Source organism: Miscanthus floridulus, chromosome 5, assembly GCF_019320115.1.
Source record: "Miscanthus floridulus cultivar M001 chromosome 5, ASM1932011v1, whole genome shotgun sequence".
Taxonomy (NCBI): Eukaryota; Viridiplantae; Streptophyta; class Magnoliopsida; order Poales; family Poaceae; genus Miscanthus; species Miscanthus floridulus.
In genome coordinates, this window is record NC_089584.1 from 122475834 (window position 1) to 122495352 (window position 19519).

Below are 19519 nucleotides of genomic sequence, written 5' to 3' on the forward strand. Positions count from 1 at the left end.
TTCCTTCCGTTGAACCTCCCTAGTTCTCTTCTTCTTCCGGACGTCTGCCGCCTCCTTCTGGGTGGCCTACCGGGCCCTGCCCTTCGGTCCCTTAGGAAGGTGCGGCCAAGACTTGTACCTTTCAAGCCCCTATGGAACGGATGGCCCAGGATCAGGAAACAGCAAAAGCAGAGGAAGAAACATGAACAAAATAACGAATCATACCAGGTTGGACACGACCGAGGCATTGAACAGTATGGGTTTCCCCACAACCGTATCCTTGGACCTCAACTACAGCACCCCGCCAAGGTGACTCCAGACCTCGTCGTCTGGCAGGTCCTCCGGCGATGCATGGTCCGAGTCTGACCGGCCACCGTACATCCACATCGGCTGCATTCTCTTCGCCAACAACGCAACCTAGCGGTGAAAGAGGGTGTGGAACACTCGCACCCCATCAAGGCCGAGCCTTACGAGCTTCCGCAGCTCCTCCTCGATGACCTCTACCTTGTGCCTCTCTATGCAGGCGCAACCCCATGACCAACTTTTCTGCTTCACCGGCCTCCCACCGATGAACGTCGGAAATGGCGCCTTCGGCGGATTTCGGATGTAAAACCATTCCCCGTGCCATCCCCGGTTGGAGTCACATGGGGTGTATGCGGGATACACACCTCCTGCACTCGGCTTCTTCTGTAGGGCGAACCCTCCCACCGGTGCGGTCTCGGCCGAATTCCCCGTCGTTAGAGCTCTCCCGGAGAAGAAAAGCCAGAAGAGATCCGCGTGCGGCTCCATCCCAAGGAAAGCCTCGCAGACGGTGATAAAACCAGCAATGTGCAGCACCCCCATCGGATTGAGGTGCTATAGCTCTAGAGCCTACTCGTTGAGGAGCCCGCACAGGAACTAGTGCGCGGGGTATCCTAATCTGCGCTCATGAAAGGTAAGGAAAGAAACCACCTCGTCGGGACGAGGTTGTGGGAACTCCTCCCTCCTGGGGACCCTCCAGTGCGCCACCTCCTACGGCAGCAGAAACCCCTTCATGATGAAAGCCTCCAGCACTGACGTCCTCACGGTGGATGACCTCCAATCCGACATTTCCGTGAGTTCCTCTCTCCTCCCTCGCTCTCTCCCCTTTCTTTCCTAGAAACCTCCACGACTTTTAGGAACGCTCACGGCAAAAAGGAAGAGAGAAGGCGGCGGCAGATGAAGAACAGGCAAAAGAACGGAATGAAAACCCTCTCCCTTCTATTACTTAAGGAAAAGGGAACAACGGTTAGGGAAGGACGCGCCAATCAGGGAAGCCGGAATGACAGAGTGAGAATTTCTCTCTTTTCCAATTAATGCAGATAAGACGTGCCCTGATCGATGAGACGTGCTCTGCCCGACGGAACGGCTCCTAATCAAAAGGGACGTGGCCTGGCCATGGCCCACCACTACCTCACAATCAACCACTACCACACGATGGGAACAGGAATCGAAGCGCCACCGCACGCGGGTGGCTCCCCGCTTCCCCAGGCCAGACCTAGAAGAACCCAAAGCGAAATCTTTCGCCAGAAGAAACCATTCGACCCCCTGAGTCGATCAAATCACTCAGGATAGACACCGAATGGCAGGTAAGGAAGCGAAGGGGCACCCCATGTAGGCCATGCCGACTCCATCATGAACGACGAGCACGGATCCCGATCGGACATTTCGGACTGAAGCTCTCCGAACCCCATCACTTAGGTCATCAAGGTTCCGATCAGACATTTCCGACTAAAGCTTTCCAAACCCCGTCACTTAGGCCATCAAGGTAAGCATGTATTCATTAATACAAAACTATTCATGCAAGGACTCACCCATGATTGACGAGCGCAGGTCCCGGTCGGACATTTCTGACTGAAGCTCTCCGAACCCCGTCACTTAAGCCATCAAGGTGAGCACTACCGAACCCCTCTATTTCCTTATAAATCATCTCATACATCCATATGCACATCTCATCCCATACGCCCGTGCCTCTCAAATGATTCGGGCCCTAAACCGTCCGGGGGCTCGGGAACTAAGCATCGCACGTGCAGCGAAATGCACCAGAACGCTCCGTGTTGCGTCACGAAGCGGCGGTTGCCTCATTCGATATGAGCAAACAACAGAGCCAGGGGAGAAAACCGTAGATGAGCACCGTGCGGCCTTTGCCCGGTCCGGCAAACTAGGTCATCTCAACCTTCTCATTCGATCCTAAACCTCTCGCTAGGCCCATAGAATCTCCATCGAGGGGAGGCCGTTAGGCCACTCAGGTCTATCTCCGGAACGACCTAGGCATCTATCAGGTTACAGGTAAAGGAGTAGTGGAATGTCACAAGAGGGCTATGCCGACACCATCACGAACAACGGACCCGGATTTCGCTCGATCACACCCGTTAGCGAACTCATCGAGCTAGTATTTAAGCCTAAGCGATCGGGACAAGCGACGAAACTCAGCCCCTCCGGTTGTGAGGAACCGGATGGGGTAACGCACACAAACTCACATCGACCCCCGCGAAGGCCTGACAAGGCTCGGGGCACCAGCCAAAAACCTTGGGACCACGACTCCGAACTCACATTGATAGGATCTACGACATCCGGCTATGGCTTGGGACCGTGACTCCGAACTCGCGTCGACAAGATCTACGACATCCGGCTACGGCTTGGGACCACGACTCCGAACTCGCGTAACGGCTTCACTTCCGACTGCGCTCCAAAAATCCAGAGACCGCACTCCGAACTCACGTGAAAAACTAACTAAACTAACTACCTCAGCTGCCTAGGCTGTGCCGAGGCCGGGATCCATGACTCTGACCCGCTCGGTCCCATGGCACGCACCGATGCCAGGACCCATGGTCTCGGTCTCGTCCAACCCCTAAACTAACTATTTAGAAACCACGGCACGCACCGACGCCAGGGTTTGTCCAAACTAACTCCCTCACCCGATCCGACGGCGCGCATCGACGCCAGGATCAGTGAGCTCTCTCACGACCGAACTAACTGCCTCACCCGATCCCATGGCGCGCATCGACGCCGGGATCAGTAAGCTCTATCTTGTCCAAAACTAACTGCCTCACCCGATCCCATGATGCGCATCAATGCCAGGATCAGTGAGCTTTCTCGTGTCTGAACTAACTTCCTCGCCCGATCCCATGGCACGCATCGACGCCAGGATCAATGAGCTCTCTCGCGTTCGAACTAACTTCCTCGCCCGATCTACGGCGCGCATCGACGTCGGGATCAGTAAGTTCTGTTTCAATCCAATCTTCGCGCCTAAAAACGCCTCGGCTGCACAGCAATGCCTTGGTTGACAAAAATCTATTTCAAACTAAAAAACACGCACACACGCCCGCAAAAACAATACCCCCCAAACGGTTCTACCCGAACCGCCCAGGGGCTCGGGGGCTACACCCACGGGTGCGCTCGCGCGCACCCGTCAGCAAGACAAAAAATCCCCTAGACGATTCTACCCAAATCACCCAGGGGCTCGGGGACTCCTGTCGGGTTCATAAACCTAGGGTCCCTCGGGGACCGGCTTCTGTGCCAAGGCTCGGCCTAAGAGTCTAAAAACAACAGGGCAAAGGAACGATCTAGCAACCAACCGGAAGGCTAGGCCCAAGAAGAGCAACGCCCGCTCATCAGCTACTTCGGCCCACCTCTCTGACCGGAGCGCTCGATTCGGGCTCCAACCATCTCCAGACGACCCCTCCGATCAGAATGCCTGCCCCGAGACCTACTTTCGACTCTGACCCCATGTCCCTCCGATCGGGGCTCGTAGGAACCCTGCTCACCGCTCTTCTCCGACCGGCGCACTTAGAGCTGACTAGAGCCATCCGACCGAGGACGCCCGCTCGGTAGGAATCAGAAGACGTGCGGAGAAAGGCAAGGTAAGGCTCACAAGTCAAAACCACTGAACCAGAGACCATACCCTGCACATAACAGTACTCTGTAGCCACCCAACATAAACAGTATTGTAGGCGCCGACATCTCCCTCTATAGTGTTGTAGGGGCCGCTAAAACTCCCATACGGTAAGACCCCCAGCGTGTCTCTGGATATCGATAGCGGTATGGGCATAAGGATTTACCATACCGGGTAAACATAGCGCAACTCCTCACAAGCCTCTAGGCATCAAACAGTATTTGCAGGTACCAACATCCACCATCCCTGAAAAAGGTAGCACGATCTCCCGTGTGCATCTGACATTCTACAGTGACATCAATAGTATTATAGGCGCCTATCACTATCTTATACCCGCCGGTGTGGGCAACAAGGCTCGATAGGCATGGGCAACAAGGCTCGGTAGCATACGTACCCTCACCCTCTCACTTGTAAAGCCATCCCCTTCATCTATAAAAGGGGTACGCTTCCTCCAACAAAAGGAGACCGATTCTAGTAGGCTAGAGTTCCTTAGATCGATAGCTCACAACCACAGAACCACCAGGTTTAGACCTCAAGTATCCGCTAGAACACTTAGCTCATAGTGAAGTTCCTGTCACTATCGGCCCTTCCGGTCGGAGCCGACCGGACCTCTTAGTATGTGTTTGGTTTTGGGACGACATGGGTTGGGTTGGAGCCGACCCATTTTTATGGGTCGGAGCCGACCCATCTCGTGTTTGGATGAGTGGGTTGGAGCCGACCCAGTCTTTTGTTTGGTTGAAGAGGTTGAGAGGGTTGGGATGGATGTCCTTTTAACACCGTTAGTTCTGGACCCCACCTGTCAGCTGCGGGGCCCACCAGTCAGCCTCTTCTTTTTTTTCCTCCCTTCCTCTTCTACCTTCTTCCTCCTCCCCGCACGGCTCCTCTCCTGGCTCCTCCCGTAGGCCCCTACTCTCCCTCCGACGTGGGCTGCCTCCCCAATTCCTCCCCGACGCCGTGCCACCTCCGGCTCCACCCGACGCCGGGCGCTGCCTCCTCGACTCCTCCCCGGCGCTCCCTCCCCGGCTCCTCCCCGGCCGCTCCCTCCCTCCCGGCTGCCTCCTCACCGCCTCCACCGGCCGCTCCCCCCTCCCTCCGTCGGGCGCCGCTCGCTCCCTCCTCGTTGCACCACGCCAGGCCGCTCCTCCCGCGCACGGACGCGCACGGACGCGCGCGTGCAACGGACGGACGCAACGTCTGTCGATGCAGGTCGATGCAACGTCCGTCGAGGGCTAAGGGCCAGGGGCTTGTCCCGCGTTGGAGGGCGGGGGCCGGGAGCCAGAGGTCGCACGGAGATGCACCATGGCCGAAGCATCCGGACATCGCTGGACGCTGGGCGCCGGAGGTCGCCCATGCCGGCGATGGAGAAGCATCCGAGCAACCCGCGTCTGCGCTCGCCAACGGAGATGCAACGACGTCCATCTGGGTCGAGATGATTTCTTCGATTTGGAGGTACCCAACGAACCCGCATCTAGAGAGAATATACCTTGTGCGGGATGAACCCAACCCACTGATTCTACAACCAAACAACAGATCATCTGGGACGAACCCGGGATATCCCAGTTAAACCCGCAAACCAAACACATGGTTATACACCCTATCTTTCTTCCTCTCGTTTGTAACCCCACTGCAAACTTCGAGCACCTAGGCTCAGGAATAAAGTCACCGACCGACCCCGACTGGACGTAGAGCACGTTGCCCGAACCAGTATAAATCATGTGTCATTGAGTGCTAGGCCACCTCCGATCACAACGTACAGCAAAACTACAAATATTCATTAGCTGGTCACTTTCTGCACCGACACATATAAACATAAAAAAATAAAAAATATTATGAGCCTTTGGATCTTTACTTTTTTTATCTCCAGTCTACTAAATAAATATTCTCGTCATTAGATTTTTTATGTAGTTTTGATTAAAAATAAAAATTATTTTTATTACAACTTGGATCAATCAATGGTCTGACTAATGAAGTCAGCTGAAATCCTGTCTTTTCTTACTTCTCACAATACCTTTGTGCTTCTCTCTACCCCATTCGTGATTTGGACACATGCCCATATGAGTTAGAACAATACCCGTCCAACAAAAACGAAGCTGAATCTCCACTCCGACCCGCATGTGTTGTACTCACAACCCCATGCTCATATGAATTAGAACAACATGCGTCCAATAATGACATAGTGTTCGACTACAAGATGTGTCCAACAATGCTAAAACGTCCGACTCCGATGTGATTCTTAAACAAATCTCCGAACCGCAAGTCGTTTAGGTGACTAGCTACACCATAAGCTGTAGGTTCGGTTGCAATACACATACACAATTTACTATAAATATTCTATTATGACTCTTTGAACCTTGACCTTTCTCGAATAAACAAATATTAGGTACTAACAAAAATATCCGTGCATTGCAACGGAACGAAAAATGGTTGAAAAAAAATAACATGCTTTTCTCTAGAATGGCGCACACCATTAGTATTTGACAAAAAACATCCGCTTAGTTTAGAGACGATACTTATTTAGACTGGATTAGATAACAAATTGCTCAAGATTTGAGTTTACTGTTAGATTACTTGGACCGTTCACGGGACTATTGGCTCATCCAGATTCTAATAAAAATAAGTTCTATTTCCAATCAAAATTACATAACAATTTAGTTGTGAGAATCTTTATTTATTAGGAGAGGGTTAAGGATTTAAAGACACAAAAATTTGACATATATAAAAAGAAGAGAAAATCAGAACCAGGTATGCTCGGAAATAAAGAAGAACACACTCATCCTCAGGGACACTACTAAACTCTGTCCCACCAGCAACGATAACAAATTTGTCATGAACACCATAAGCATGAGAAGCAACGAAGATGACCGGATCCGGACGCACATGCTACAATCCAATCAGAGCACAAGGATTCACGTTGCCGATCCCCTGCACACACAGGCCCGGTTCCCGTGTCTTTAAACCGACTTCATCCATTTATTTTTTTATCTAAAATAGTATTTTTTCTCTCACGAATTCCTCCAAATTCATTCACGTTCCTTTAAATTTCTCTAAAATTCCTATAAACGAACGAGTCCACGCACGAAGCTCTCCATTAGATGGGTCTCACGTGAGCTTATTTTATTGTCAGAAATATTTGGAACTGGGAGCATGCTCCATGCATCGGACCCACACCTATAAAAAATCACATGGATATCGCCTCTTCCCATTCCCGTCCGCACGGACGTTTTTCTCTTCCTCGCGCTTGTTCCTCATCTCATCGTCTTCCTCGTGCACCGCTGCCTTCTTTTGATGTCTGCTGAATCAACAATCTTGGGCTCCAATCAACAAGCTTCGGAGTTAGGATCCACCCCCCGGTGCCCTCTCCTCGCCACATCCAGACCCGCCCGGCGATGTCCATGGTCCTCCGGAGCAGTAGCGTCGCGCGCATAGCGGTCCAGCCCTTCGACCGGCGCATGAGCAGCTGCATCCCCTTCCCCGCCGCCCCACTCCTCTCCTCCATCGATGTGCGGGCCATGCCTGGCCTGGGCGCCCTGGCCGGCGAGCGCAGGCAGACCTGGCTGGCGGCGCGGATGCCGCGGCGCGGGCGCCTCTGCCGGCCTGGAGGCGCGACCCCGTCCAACGTCCTCTTCGATTCTTTCTCTGCTTTCCTCGATTGAAATTCTTGCCCTAAATTTCCTCTTCAATCGATTCGTGTATGGATGGAGTTGATTTAATTTTATAAGCCGTTTGTCTTTCTAGAGTTAGGCAGATTTAGTATTGAATTGCCTCTTATTATTTTTGTTTATATTTATTTATTTATAAAAAATATAGGGGTGAAAAAGTGAAAAAAGGTCCCATACAGAACTGGAGCGGTGGGTGGAGGAAACGGGAAAAAAGGGAAAAGAAACAGGGATGTGGACAGGAGCGTTCTAAACAACGTCGGTTAATATAGAAAAACGGATACGATTTTCCGGCTGTTGACCGAGACAGAGTCACTTTTGTATTAAAGCTGGACGAAAAATTATTTGTGGTAAGAAATTTTGCCTCTTTAGTATAAGGTATAAATAGATATTTTCATGTGTTTTTCAAGGAAATCGCGAAACTTGATATTTAACTCTACCGACACATGGATAATATTAAAGCTAAAGTTATGTAATATTCAAGAGTACATATTTATGTCTTCACAATGAGAGAAAAATCTATCAAAATTCTATTTTAATTTGATATATGAATTTAATAAAGCATTGTCATATTATTACCAATATTAATTCATATTATGGTTGTCAGAGACTTCATAAAATAAGTTATAAATAAAAATCTAACACATATATATACTTTTATAGTTTTTTTCTTCCGTTGCAACGCATGTACATGTTTGCTAGTTGTAATAATAACCGGAAACAAGAAACTAACACGTCATCGTAAGTTTAGAAACTTCATGCGCATCGACGGAGTCACGGAGGTGAGTGCGGTGCGGATCGGCTGGCCCCGTTCATGATCATGAGGCTAGCCGTGCGGCGGAACAAAAACCTGAGCGCACGCGTGTGCTCGGTTCTGTGGATCGGATCAAACTCGGTCGCTGACATACCTACCCACTGGCGACGCTCAACTCGACCGCCTGGAAAACGGCTAGCCGTTCCAGACTCCAACGTTGACCTGGCTGGCTTGTGTGCTGCTACACGGCTAGTACTCCAAATGCCAACCAACCCGCACTGGGATTGGATCAAAAGGTGATAAAGAAGGCACTAAAACGCGGCCACAGGCCCATGTGATGGACCTGAATAACAAATTCTCGCGCGCAGCTGCAGCCCCGCACGGCCGCACCGTTTTGCACTGGCGCGGAGTGCGCGATTCAGGCGAGATCGATCGAGCATGAGGGCGTGCGCGCTCTCCCTCGTCCTCCTCGCCACCGCCGCGTTCTTCCCACGCTCCACCTCCACCGACACCATCGGCCCATCCGAGTCCATCACCACCGGCGATAACCAGACGCTCGTCTCGGCCGGCGGGGTCTTCCAGCTCGGCTTCTTCAGCCCGGATGGCGGCGCCAGGACGTACCTCGGCATCTGGTACTACAACATCACGGTGCACACCGTCGTGTGGGTCGCCAACCGCCAGAGCCCGGTCCGCAGCACCCCAGGCGTCCTCCGGCTCTCCGCCGATGGCCGCCTCGTCATCCTCGACGGCCAGAACGGCACGGTGTGGTCCTCGGCGGCGCCGACCAGGAACGTGACCGCCGGCGCCAAAGCGAGGCTCCTGGACAGCGGCAACTTCATCCTCAGCTCGGACGGGAGCGGCTCCGACTCCGACCAGAGCGTGGCGTGGCAGAGCTTCGACTACCCGACGGACACGCTGCTCCCGGGCATGAAGCTCGGGGTGGACGTCAAGGCCGGCATCACCCGGAACATCACGGCGTGGCGCGGCGCGTCCGACCCGTCGCCGGGCGACGTCACGTTCAAGCTGGTCACCGGCGGGCTGCCGCAGTTCTTCCTCCTCCGCGGCGACGCGAGGCTGTACACGAGCGGGCCGTGGAACGGCGAGATCCTCACCGGCGTGCCGTACCTCAAGTCGAACGACTTCACCTTCAGGGTCGTGTACAGCCCCGACGAGACGTACTACAGCTACTCCATCGGCAGCGACGCGCTGCTGTCGCGGTTCGTCGTGGATGAATCGGCGGGGCAGGTGCAGCGGTTCGTGCTGCTCAACGGCGGGTGGAGCAACTTCTGGTACTACCCCAACGACCCGTGCGACTCCTACGCCAAGTGCGGGCCGTTCGGGTACTGCGACAACACCGGCCAGTCCCAGGCGTGCGTCTGCCTCCCGGGGTTCCAGCCACGGTCGCCGCAGCAGTGGAACCTCCGCGACGGGAAGGCCGGGTGCGTGAGGACGACCAGCCTCAGCTGCGGCGGCGGCGCGAACGCGAGCAGCGACGGGTTCTGGGTCGTCAACCGGATGAAGCTGCCGGAGGCCACCAACGCGACGGTGTACCCCGGCATGACGCTGGAGCAGTGCCGGCAGGCGTGCCTCAGCAACTGCAGCTGCCGGGCGTACGCCGCGGCGAACGTCAGCGGGGGTGTCAGCCGCGGCTGCGTCATCTGGGCCGTCGATCTGCTGGACATGCGGCTGTTCCCGACGGACGTGGAGGATGTCTACATACGGCTCGCGCAGTCGGAGATAGACGCGCTCAATGCCGCAGGTACTGACTCTGACGCTGCTTTCATTTTCAGTACTTCTGCATAAAAAATAAAATTTAGTACAGTTTCAAGCAGCTCTTATGATCTTAGCTGTTTTTTTTTAAAAAAAAAAGGAACGGCAAGAGCTTTGCTGTCAGATTATATTAGACAAGGAAAAAAAGAAAAAAGAGGTACATAGAAGCTGCCAAAATTCCGCTACCCAAATGATCTTAGTTACTCACAGTCAGACTCACAGTTGAGCAATTATATGCATCACTACAAATCTATATGAATTTTGTACATCCTTGCTAGGAAGTTAGCAACCTGACATGACACATGTAGAAGTGTGGATTGGACCATACTGTTCTGAGATTTGGTTCACATATCTCGTCACCAATAGCTGTCGATGATAATTAATTGGCCCCTCTGTCCCATCATCCGTCTAAGGAGTGTTTGGATTCAGGGACTAAAGTTTAGGGGTGTAACATATAGATGTTGCATGGGTTGTTTGGATACTAATAAAAGAATAAATTACAGAATTCGTCAGTAATCCGCGAGACGAATTTATTAAGCCTAATTAATCCATCGTTAGCATATATTTACTGTAGCACCACCTTGTCAAATCATGACTAAATAGGCTTAGAAAATTCATCTCGCAAACCCGTCTCAATCTGTGCATTTAGTTTCATAAATAGTCTATATTTAATAATCCATACATGTGTCAAACATCCGATTGAGCAACGACTAAAGTTTAGGGGGTGGGATCAGTCAACCCCCCCCCCCTAACTTCGCTTGGAAGGATCACAATTCACAAGACAGCGTGTGCACAAGTTGAATTCTGCAGCACGCCCATGTTTCTCGGTCAAGAATAGGCCATCTCATCATAGGAGAAAGTGTCACTGGCCACCACTTCCAATCTGAAAACACACACTGGAATACTGCATAGGAAAAAGAAAACTTGCACATAGCTTTCTGTTCCTCGACCCAGTCACATTTGTTGCGTTATTATATATGATAGAGCAGACAATTCAAGGATCACCTTTGAATGGAAGCAAAAGTGGCATGCATGGGTCAACTATCAAAACGTGTAGCTTGGCCAAAAACCGTGGAAGCAATTGGTTTTTGCACCCACAAACCATGTATCACAATCGCTTGGTTAGGCACCGTGCAGCCTGCCGGAAACACGTCACTGTACGAGCTATCGTCCAACACCACCCAAATTGATAATGACACATCAAAAGTTGTCTAGATATCGTAAACTATACAGGGAAGACCGTTTACATCGACAACATGCATTTCTAGGTACGATTATTCTTAGCAGGTGGTAGAAATACGCACATTTTTCTAGTGGTAGCAGCGGCAAAAATCGTAAAGAATTCAAAGGGATACATGCATGTTGATAAAAGTAAGTGGAATGAAAGGTTTAGTATTTTTCTAGTCTAAAACTTTTGCAACGGTCGCGTATTGACTAGTCGGATGCAGAACACACAGTAAGCGTTTTGCATGTTCACCACCTAACGTTTTGCCGCTGCTTGTTTTCCAGCGAGACACCGGGCCCCAAGCAAGCGCGTGGTGATCGCCGTCGTCGCGGCAGTTGCCGGCGTGCTTTTCCTGCTATCAGTCGTCTGCTGCTGTGTCTGGAGGAAGAGGAGGAAACGTCACGGCGAGACGGATTCCTCGGCGCCGAGCGGCGGAGACGACGTGCTCCCGTTCAGGACAAGGAAGCAGCAGGCGTTGGACGAGGACTGGAAGAGTGCCGAGAAAGACGTTGACGACCTGCCGTTGTTTGATCTGGCGGTGATCCTGGCCGCCACGGACAGTTTCTCTGCGAGCAACAAGATTGGCGAAGGCGGGTTTGGTCCTGTTTACATGGTAAGAACGATAGGAGTTGAAGGAGTGTGATCATTAACAGTAGGATGATAAAACCTGAACATGGTAGAATAATCTGAAAAAAAGGGTTTGTCAGCCGATTCTCCCTGATTTCTAACGGGATGCTGGGACCTGCGAACTGTTGAACAGGGAAAGCTTGAGGACGGGCAGGAAGTAGCCGTGAAGAGGCTGTCCCGGAGATCGATGCAAGGGGCGGTGGAGTTCAAGAACGAGGTGAAGCTGATCGCCAAGCTTCAGCACAGGAACCTCGTGAGGCTGCTCGGCTGCTGCGTCGACGAGGAGGAGAGGATGCTCCTGTACGAGTACATGCACAACCAGAGCCTCGACACATTCATATTTGGTCAGTTTAACTTTGCAGAAACAAATATCTGCGCAAGAAGTTTAATTTACTGAATTGTACCTGCATATAAATGCTAGAATGCTAATGGTTATGCGTTGTGCAGATGAAGGAAAGCGGAAGTTGCTAAGGTGGCAGAACCGCTTTGACATCATTTTGGGGATTGCGAGGGGTCTACAGTATCTGCATGAAGACTCAAGGTTCAGGATCATCCATAGGGATCTGAAGGCTAGCAACGTGTTACTGGACAGGAACATGGTCCCCAAAATTTCAGACTTCGGCATCGCAAGGATGTTCGGAGGTGACCAGACCACAGCATATACATTGAAGGTCATTGGAACATAGTAAGTTCTTTCTTGATCTCCTGGTCCTATGGTCCTCAAATTATGGTAATTCAAACTGACATGAAAGACGATTTTTTGTTTTCAGCGGCTACATGTCCCCGGAATATGCGATGGATGGCGTGTTTTCCATGAAGTCCGACATCTACAGCTTCGGCGTGCTAGTTCTAGAGATCATCACTGGCAGGAGAAACCGAGGCTTCTACGAAGAAGAGCTTGATCTCAACCTCCTCCGATATGTAAGTACTAACAGTAAGCAGCACATCTCCTCAAAAAAAAAAAAAAAAAACAGTAAGCAGCACACTTATACTACAACTGTTTCTTTCTCAACATTTTCATCTAACTATGCTGGTCTGGTCATTTCATTTCTCCAGGCGTGGATGATGCGGAAAGAAGGCAGGAGCGTTGATTTGGTGGACAAGGTCATGGACGGCAGCGGCGTCAACTACAGCGAGGTGCTGCGGTGCATCCAGGTCGCCCTCCTGTGCGTCGAGGTGCAGCCCAGGAACAGGCCCCTTATGTCGTCGGTAGTCATGATGCTGGCCAGCGAGAACGCGACGGTCCCCGAGCCGAACGAGCCCGGGGTGAACATTGGGAATAAGAACACGTCGGACACGGACTCTTCTCATGGCCTCACGGCCAACGGCGTGACCATAACCGCGATTGACGCTAGGTAGCTTGGATTTACCAGACACCAGTAGTAATTCTTTTCTTGGTGCTATAATGATGTAATCTGTGTTGAATTAAAACTTAGACTAACAGGATTTTATCTTAACCTAAACATGATCACTAACAAAATCTTATGCGGAAATTAATCTGATACTGACCAGAGTTTCTAGATGCCATCTGAGGGTCTCCGTAGACGTAGAAGAGTTGACGTAGATGAAGTAGATATTGATCTTCACCAGATTGAGGCTTGATGCTCTAAGTTGGTGAAGAACGCGATGTAGATCTACAATAGTACCTAGATGTGGGTAGACGGCCTTCCTAAACCCTCCGGCGCATAATCGATCGGTTATGTGAATAGTCACATGGATTAGAGAGATTGTGACACTAGGGACGTCTCTCTTATTTATAATCGTGTTGTGGGTCAAGGGGCGAACCCTTAGAATTTTAAGGGTTGTTGATCAGTGGGTAGACCAAAAGCTTAACACTTAATTAATCTCATAATTAAGTTTAGGATTAGCCTAACCGATCACATCCCAACATTCTCCCACTTGATCGAACGACTAATACAATTATGCAACTAATGTTCACTTCACACTTATGTTCACACTCAGTACTACAACAAAACCAGATAAATGCGTTGTCAGCAGCATTAATCGTCACTGGGACCCCATTACCCATAGTTCACTGCAATACCTTGTTAGAACGCTTATTACTTATTGGTAGTACATGGCCCTATTACCAGGAATCAAGTCAGAGACTACACTAAAACCCAAATTGATTTGTGCGCTCATAAATAGGTAAGTGTTCGGACTCAAATAATCAAATATGCTAGCATCAGCTTAGTTCTTATTTTTCTCAAGCTTAATAATCTAATCCTGGGTTCTTTCTTTCACAACATTTAATCAATGTGCTTGGCATCAGCATTTGATGCGTTGTTACTCGAAATAATACTGCAACTCAACTGTAGGCCTATAACAGTACGTCAATACTCAATATTGGGATAATATCTCTGTTGACACAAAATGTGACGTACTGTGCCTCACACACAGCAAGCCGAAAAGCGTGGCTTCAATCGGGTTCCCGGGTGTTTCGTGATCCGGAAGCGTGCCAGTCAGTTTGACCTGAAAAAACTAACAAGGGATAAAACAATTAAATGTCAAACCGGAACATGTCGGGTAATACCGGACAGTTCCACATATACGGCCTTGAAGCCACTTACAACGACATACGGCTATAGAGAGCTGTCTGCCAACAAGTTCATAAACCATTCAGCTAATCGTAGGGTAAATGCACGTGAAGACCTAATTGCCGAATGCATGTGCATGGGAAGACATGTTTGAACAAGTGAAATTAATTATGAGTTAATGCATAACCAAGCTCGGCAATCCAGCCGAATTGGGATCCATGAAGAAGGAACGTACAAATAAAAGCGATTAAACTAAACTAAAACCTGCATCTGCCGCACGACACCTAGTTTCGTTAAAGCTTAAACGTGATTAACATGCATGAACCCGCAACATGTGACAATCTAGATTAAGACAATTCAGCCACTATGAGCATGTTATCTATTTTGCAAGGGTAATATAAAAATAAACAATGATCGTTGAAGCATGAATAAAACCACAAGAGAAAGAAAGCCGAACAATATCAATCTAGATTGGGCAGAAGTGTGTTACAAATATATAAGAGGTTTAAAACATGCAACACTGGATAACTTAATGAATCTATTTAGATTTGCCATATCTAATATAGAGCCGATAACTATCTCGCTTTCACTAAGCATATGAGTAAACGCCTGCCGCACGGTATCTACTCATAAACGAAGCATAAGCAAAGACTTCTTGATTGTCAAGCAAAGATCCGCCGCACGACCATTGAAAACAAACAAGACTACTTGCACCATGTCTAAATCCACCGCATGATACTAAACATGATAACAAGGTTGTCGGAACTTACGGAGGTCGACGGATCGATGGTTCCTCTCGAAGAACTCGACGACACGACAAGAGGACTCGAAAGTTGGCACGGGGCCGATTGTATTGATTTGGTTGTGAACCCTTATTACAATGGTCGAGGGTCAATATTTATACCCTAGACAAAATGTGAGTCCTAAAGGACTACGATTTACAAAGGAACTTCTAAACAAACTTGGAAACTTACGATTCCTTACCCTAAACTTATAGATTCCTTTATTAATACAACTCTCATCTTTCCGATCGGTCTTGCCTGCCATCTTCTGTTTTCCCGAATGGAGTTACCGCCTTCCAGAATAACCGACCGCACAAGCATTTAGTCGACCGCTTGCGTTGTTTGCCGAACACCCTTCTTCCCGCATGTGGGTCTACCTGTCGTCTTCCAGAATCGACTAAAATCCAGTGTTAACACATGCCCCCTCAATTTTGGGATAAAAGTTGTTTTATTCTGAAATTGACCACAAGCTCTTTCATCCTCCTAGGTCATCACCGTTCAAAACCGCAGCCGCTGCCCAAAAATTCAAGCTTTCAGCGCAACCTCGGACCTCCTTCAAATCTTCAATGGCGACCCAGGATGAAATTCCAGAGGTAAACTTTATTTATATTCGGCAACTTTCATCTCATCTTTCCGCTCCTCTTTTGATTTACTCCCCTCTGATTTCAATCATCTTCTAAAGGAGTACAAGAGCCAGATTTTGATCCCTTACGCTGCCAACCCCGACTCATATTTCCTCGGCCCAATGGGAAATCCTGACCCTTCTGAAATTATTGAGAAGGAAACCCAAAGAATTCCTTTCAAGTCTGGGATTACCTCACCAAACCGATGGCCAAACACGTTCAAGAATTGGCCATTTCCCCCAATCACCGGATGGCGCAACTGGTACAGGAGAATGTTGGAGAAAAGCAGCAGCCACTGGGAAAGTCAGGACATCAGTCATTGTCTGGAGTTATCTTTAGCAGAGACACCCAGGAATGATTCCCTTCTGATAGCAGCTTCTCATTTTTGGTCTGACGCTACCAATGCCTTTATCTTTGGTCATGGTATTATGACCATCACTCTAGCCGACGTATTCATGATGACTGGTTTGAATGTGTCATTGCCAGTATATCCTTATAAGTACAAGAGCAAGAGTAATCAAAGAGCCGTCAGTTCTGGATGTGGATGGGTCAAACATATCCAGAACTATATGAATGCATCTAGCACCGTTTCTGACAAAGAGTTGAAAGCCTTCATGAATATGTGGCTATGCAGATTCATCTTCTGTGGAAAATCCAATGAATCAACCCTGAATCACATGGTAATGGCTGAAGACTTAGCTGCAGGCACCCAGATCCCATTAGGCAAATATCTCTTAGGGTCTGCTTATCATATGATGCATCAGATCACCCTTCAGATGCGCCAAGGTGGAGAAATTTCTTGTGTGAATGGTCCCTGGTGGCTAATTCAAATGTGGCTCCAACTATATATGCATCAGATAACCCCTGTGAGCCTCTTCAACCTAAGTTTCCCCTCAGTTAACTATGCTGAAGGCAGCACAGCAAAGGTTAAGGCTTGTCAGACTTACGGGGAAGCAGCAGCATCTATAAGCATTGATATAGACATTGGTCATCTCTTCAAGCTATTTTTCAAAGGATTCGGCAATGTGCTCTGGTTTCCTTACAGAGAAAATGAAGATCTGACTTTGCCTTGCAAGTTTAGCTATGAAATTGGTTGTTCAGGCCAAGAATCCACAGAGATTTTCAACTCCTTTATCAAACCTTGCACTTTGCCAGCTGAATTTCATCATGGGAGATTAGTACAATCCACCTATGAATTCTATTATCCAAACATGGTGGCCAGACAATTAGGATGCGGCCAACTGCCTCCAAAATTCCTCTTCTCAACAATCATAAAATCAAGGGAAGTAATAACAGAAGGAATGGAAGCCAAGAAGGTCTTTGAATTAGGATGGGAATTACTAATATACGAACCATCTCCATTTGGGCTAATAGATGCTGCTCATCCCCTCTTTGTCTCTTGGTGGCAAGAATGGCATGCTCATATCTTCAATATATCAGTTCATTCTTTATGCAAAAACTTGCAACCCGATTTTGCTTCTGACAGCGAGGTAATTTCATTATGCCCATCATTTTTTGTTCTTGAATCCACTTCTTATTTTAACATCTGGTCATGCATAGGATCTTGAGTTTACTCCCCCTGCCAAAGCAATTCAGTACTATCCGGCTGGTCCCAAACCTGCTCTGGGGTTTGATGCTCCAAACTTAAAGGAATTCATGAAAACTTCTGCAACTTTGGATTCAGCACCTCTAAAGGCACTCATGAGAACTCCTGCTACTTCAGCTGCTGCATCTTCCAGAGGAAAAAGCAAAAGGAAAACACCTGAAAGTTTTCTCTTACCCAAGAAACCAAGGACCAAGAAAGCCAGATTATCCCTTAAGGCATGAACCTTTTGTTTTCTTATCAGGTCAACCATCTCATTTAGCAGTAAGCCTGACTACCTCTACATTCATTTCTTCCATTGCAGCCACAAGTCGAAATTCCCATACTGGGTAATACCTCAGCGCCTACAGAACCAACCCCTGAAGTTTCTACTGAAGATGAAGAAATCCATGATAGCGAAATTTCAGAGACCCATGAAGCTGAAGGTTCAAAGGCTCATAAACCTGATGAGACTATAGGTAACATTGTTCAACCAATTCTCCTCTCCTTTCTCTTTAACAACATCTATCTCTTATGCTCATTATCATTTACTTTACTGAGAATAGATGAGATCTTAGATGAACTGGCAAGGGAAACTTCTCCTGATCAATCTCCAGACCCGTCTCTTCTGAACCTTCAATCAAGTCCTCCAGCAAGCCAGGGTATAACCCATCCCGACGACCAATCAGCCCAACAGGTAATGCCTTGTCTCATACTATATTTTAGCAAAATTACCCAATCGGCTAACACCTTCTTTCTTCCTCTTTGTCTAGAAGAACATCACTAAACCGACCACCAGTTACTCCTTCTCTATTGAGGACTACATTATTGAGAAAGGTGAAGAGATCACTTCTCATCAAACTTTATCACTGGAGAATTAGGCTCGGCTAAAAGAAGTGATTATTCTACTGAATAAGGATACCATTAGTCTGGTTCAGGATGCAGACCAGATAAAAGACCTTCTTGAACTCATTGATCAAGATATCCCTTCTGCTCTCAAGGCTCCCTTAGAATCTGCAGCCCATCTTGATGATCACTTTGCTATGGTGAGAAGGGCAACCAAGAACATATCTTCGAGGGCCGCTCTGCAGAAGGATAGATCTTTAAAAAAGCTGGAGATTAAAGATCTTCACTCTCATATCCAGACTACGAGAAATTCCTTGGCAACCTTGGAGCCTGAACTGAAATCCATGGAGGATGAAAAAATCAGACTAGAAGCTCAACTAGCCGAACTGAATGCCAAAATTCAGTCTCACAGGGCCCATATAGCCAATCTGCCGAAGAACATAGAAGCAACTTCACTAAAGATAGTTTCGACCATCAAAGAAGACCAGTAGATCAAAAATAAGTTATCCAGCATCCAGAATTCCGAAGATGAAGATCAAAAAGTGCTAGATAATGTTAGCCGAATCAGGACCGAGGCCATAGAAGCAATCAATCATCTTCTAAACCAGTAGACATTAGGCTTGTAATAAACTTTAAGTGTGATACCCTTTTTTCCTTGATTAAACAACTTTATGTTCACTTATTTTCATTCGTTCGGAAAAAAGCAATCGGCCATTTTCCCTTAAATTACTCGATTAGAATGTAGCCGATTGTCTCCATTCTTCCGATAGCCGAACGAATCCAACCCAAATACTGTGAGGGTATAGCCGAACAATGTTGGCTCCAATAAATCATGGAGATATTCAAGCGACGTTTGACTTAACTCAGGCCTGGCCCAGTCCAGTAACGGCCCAGCCAAAAGGGAACAAACCTACTCCACCGTTCGGGATTCTCGTCCCACAACCCCGTGGAATTCGCCACGATCTTTCGCTTCGGCTTATAAATAGACCTTTCCATTGGCCTTCATCACTATCTTTGCCTCAGCGTTCTCACATCCGTCTCTTCCACTTCCTTCGTTCGATTCATTCCAGAAGGAAACCCTAACCTCCATCAAAGCAAATGACGAACAGTGGCAACCGTGGCAAGCGTCCTGCCGACGAAGAGGCTGAAGGAAGCAGAGCATCGCGCTGCCGGCGTCGTGGGTATGATTCGGTTCTTTGCCCCCTTTGCAATTTCCTCGTTCATC

General features: G+C 48.6%; 1 protein-coding gene across 1 annotated transcript; it reads left to right on the top strand.

Annotated features, from left to right (window-relative positions):
* Nucleotides 1-8648: 8648 nt before the first annotated feature.
* Nucleotides 8649-13376, top strand: LOC136453357 (receptor-like serine/threonine-protein kinase SD1-8). The gene is made up of 6 exons (XM_066453930.1): nt 8649-10061; nt 11582-11910; nt 12058-12268; nt 12372-12609; nt 12695-12845; nt 12981-13376. Exons 1-6 carry the CDS (start codon nt 8741-8743, stop codon nt 13281-13283), a joined length of 2553 nt encoding a protein of 850 aa, XP_066310027.1. The 5' UTR covers nt 8649-8740; the 3' UTR covers nt 13284-13376.
* Nucleotides 13377-19519: the final 6143 nt, after the last annotated feature.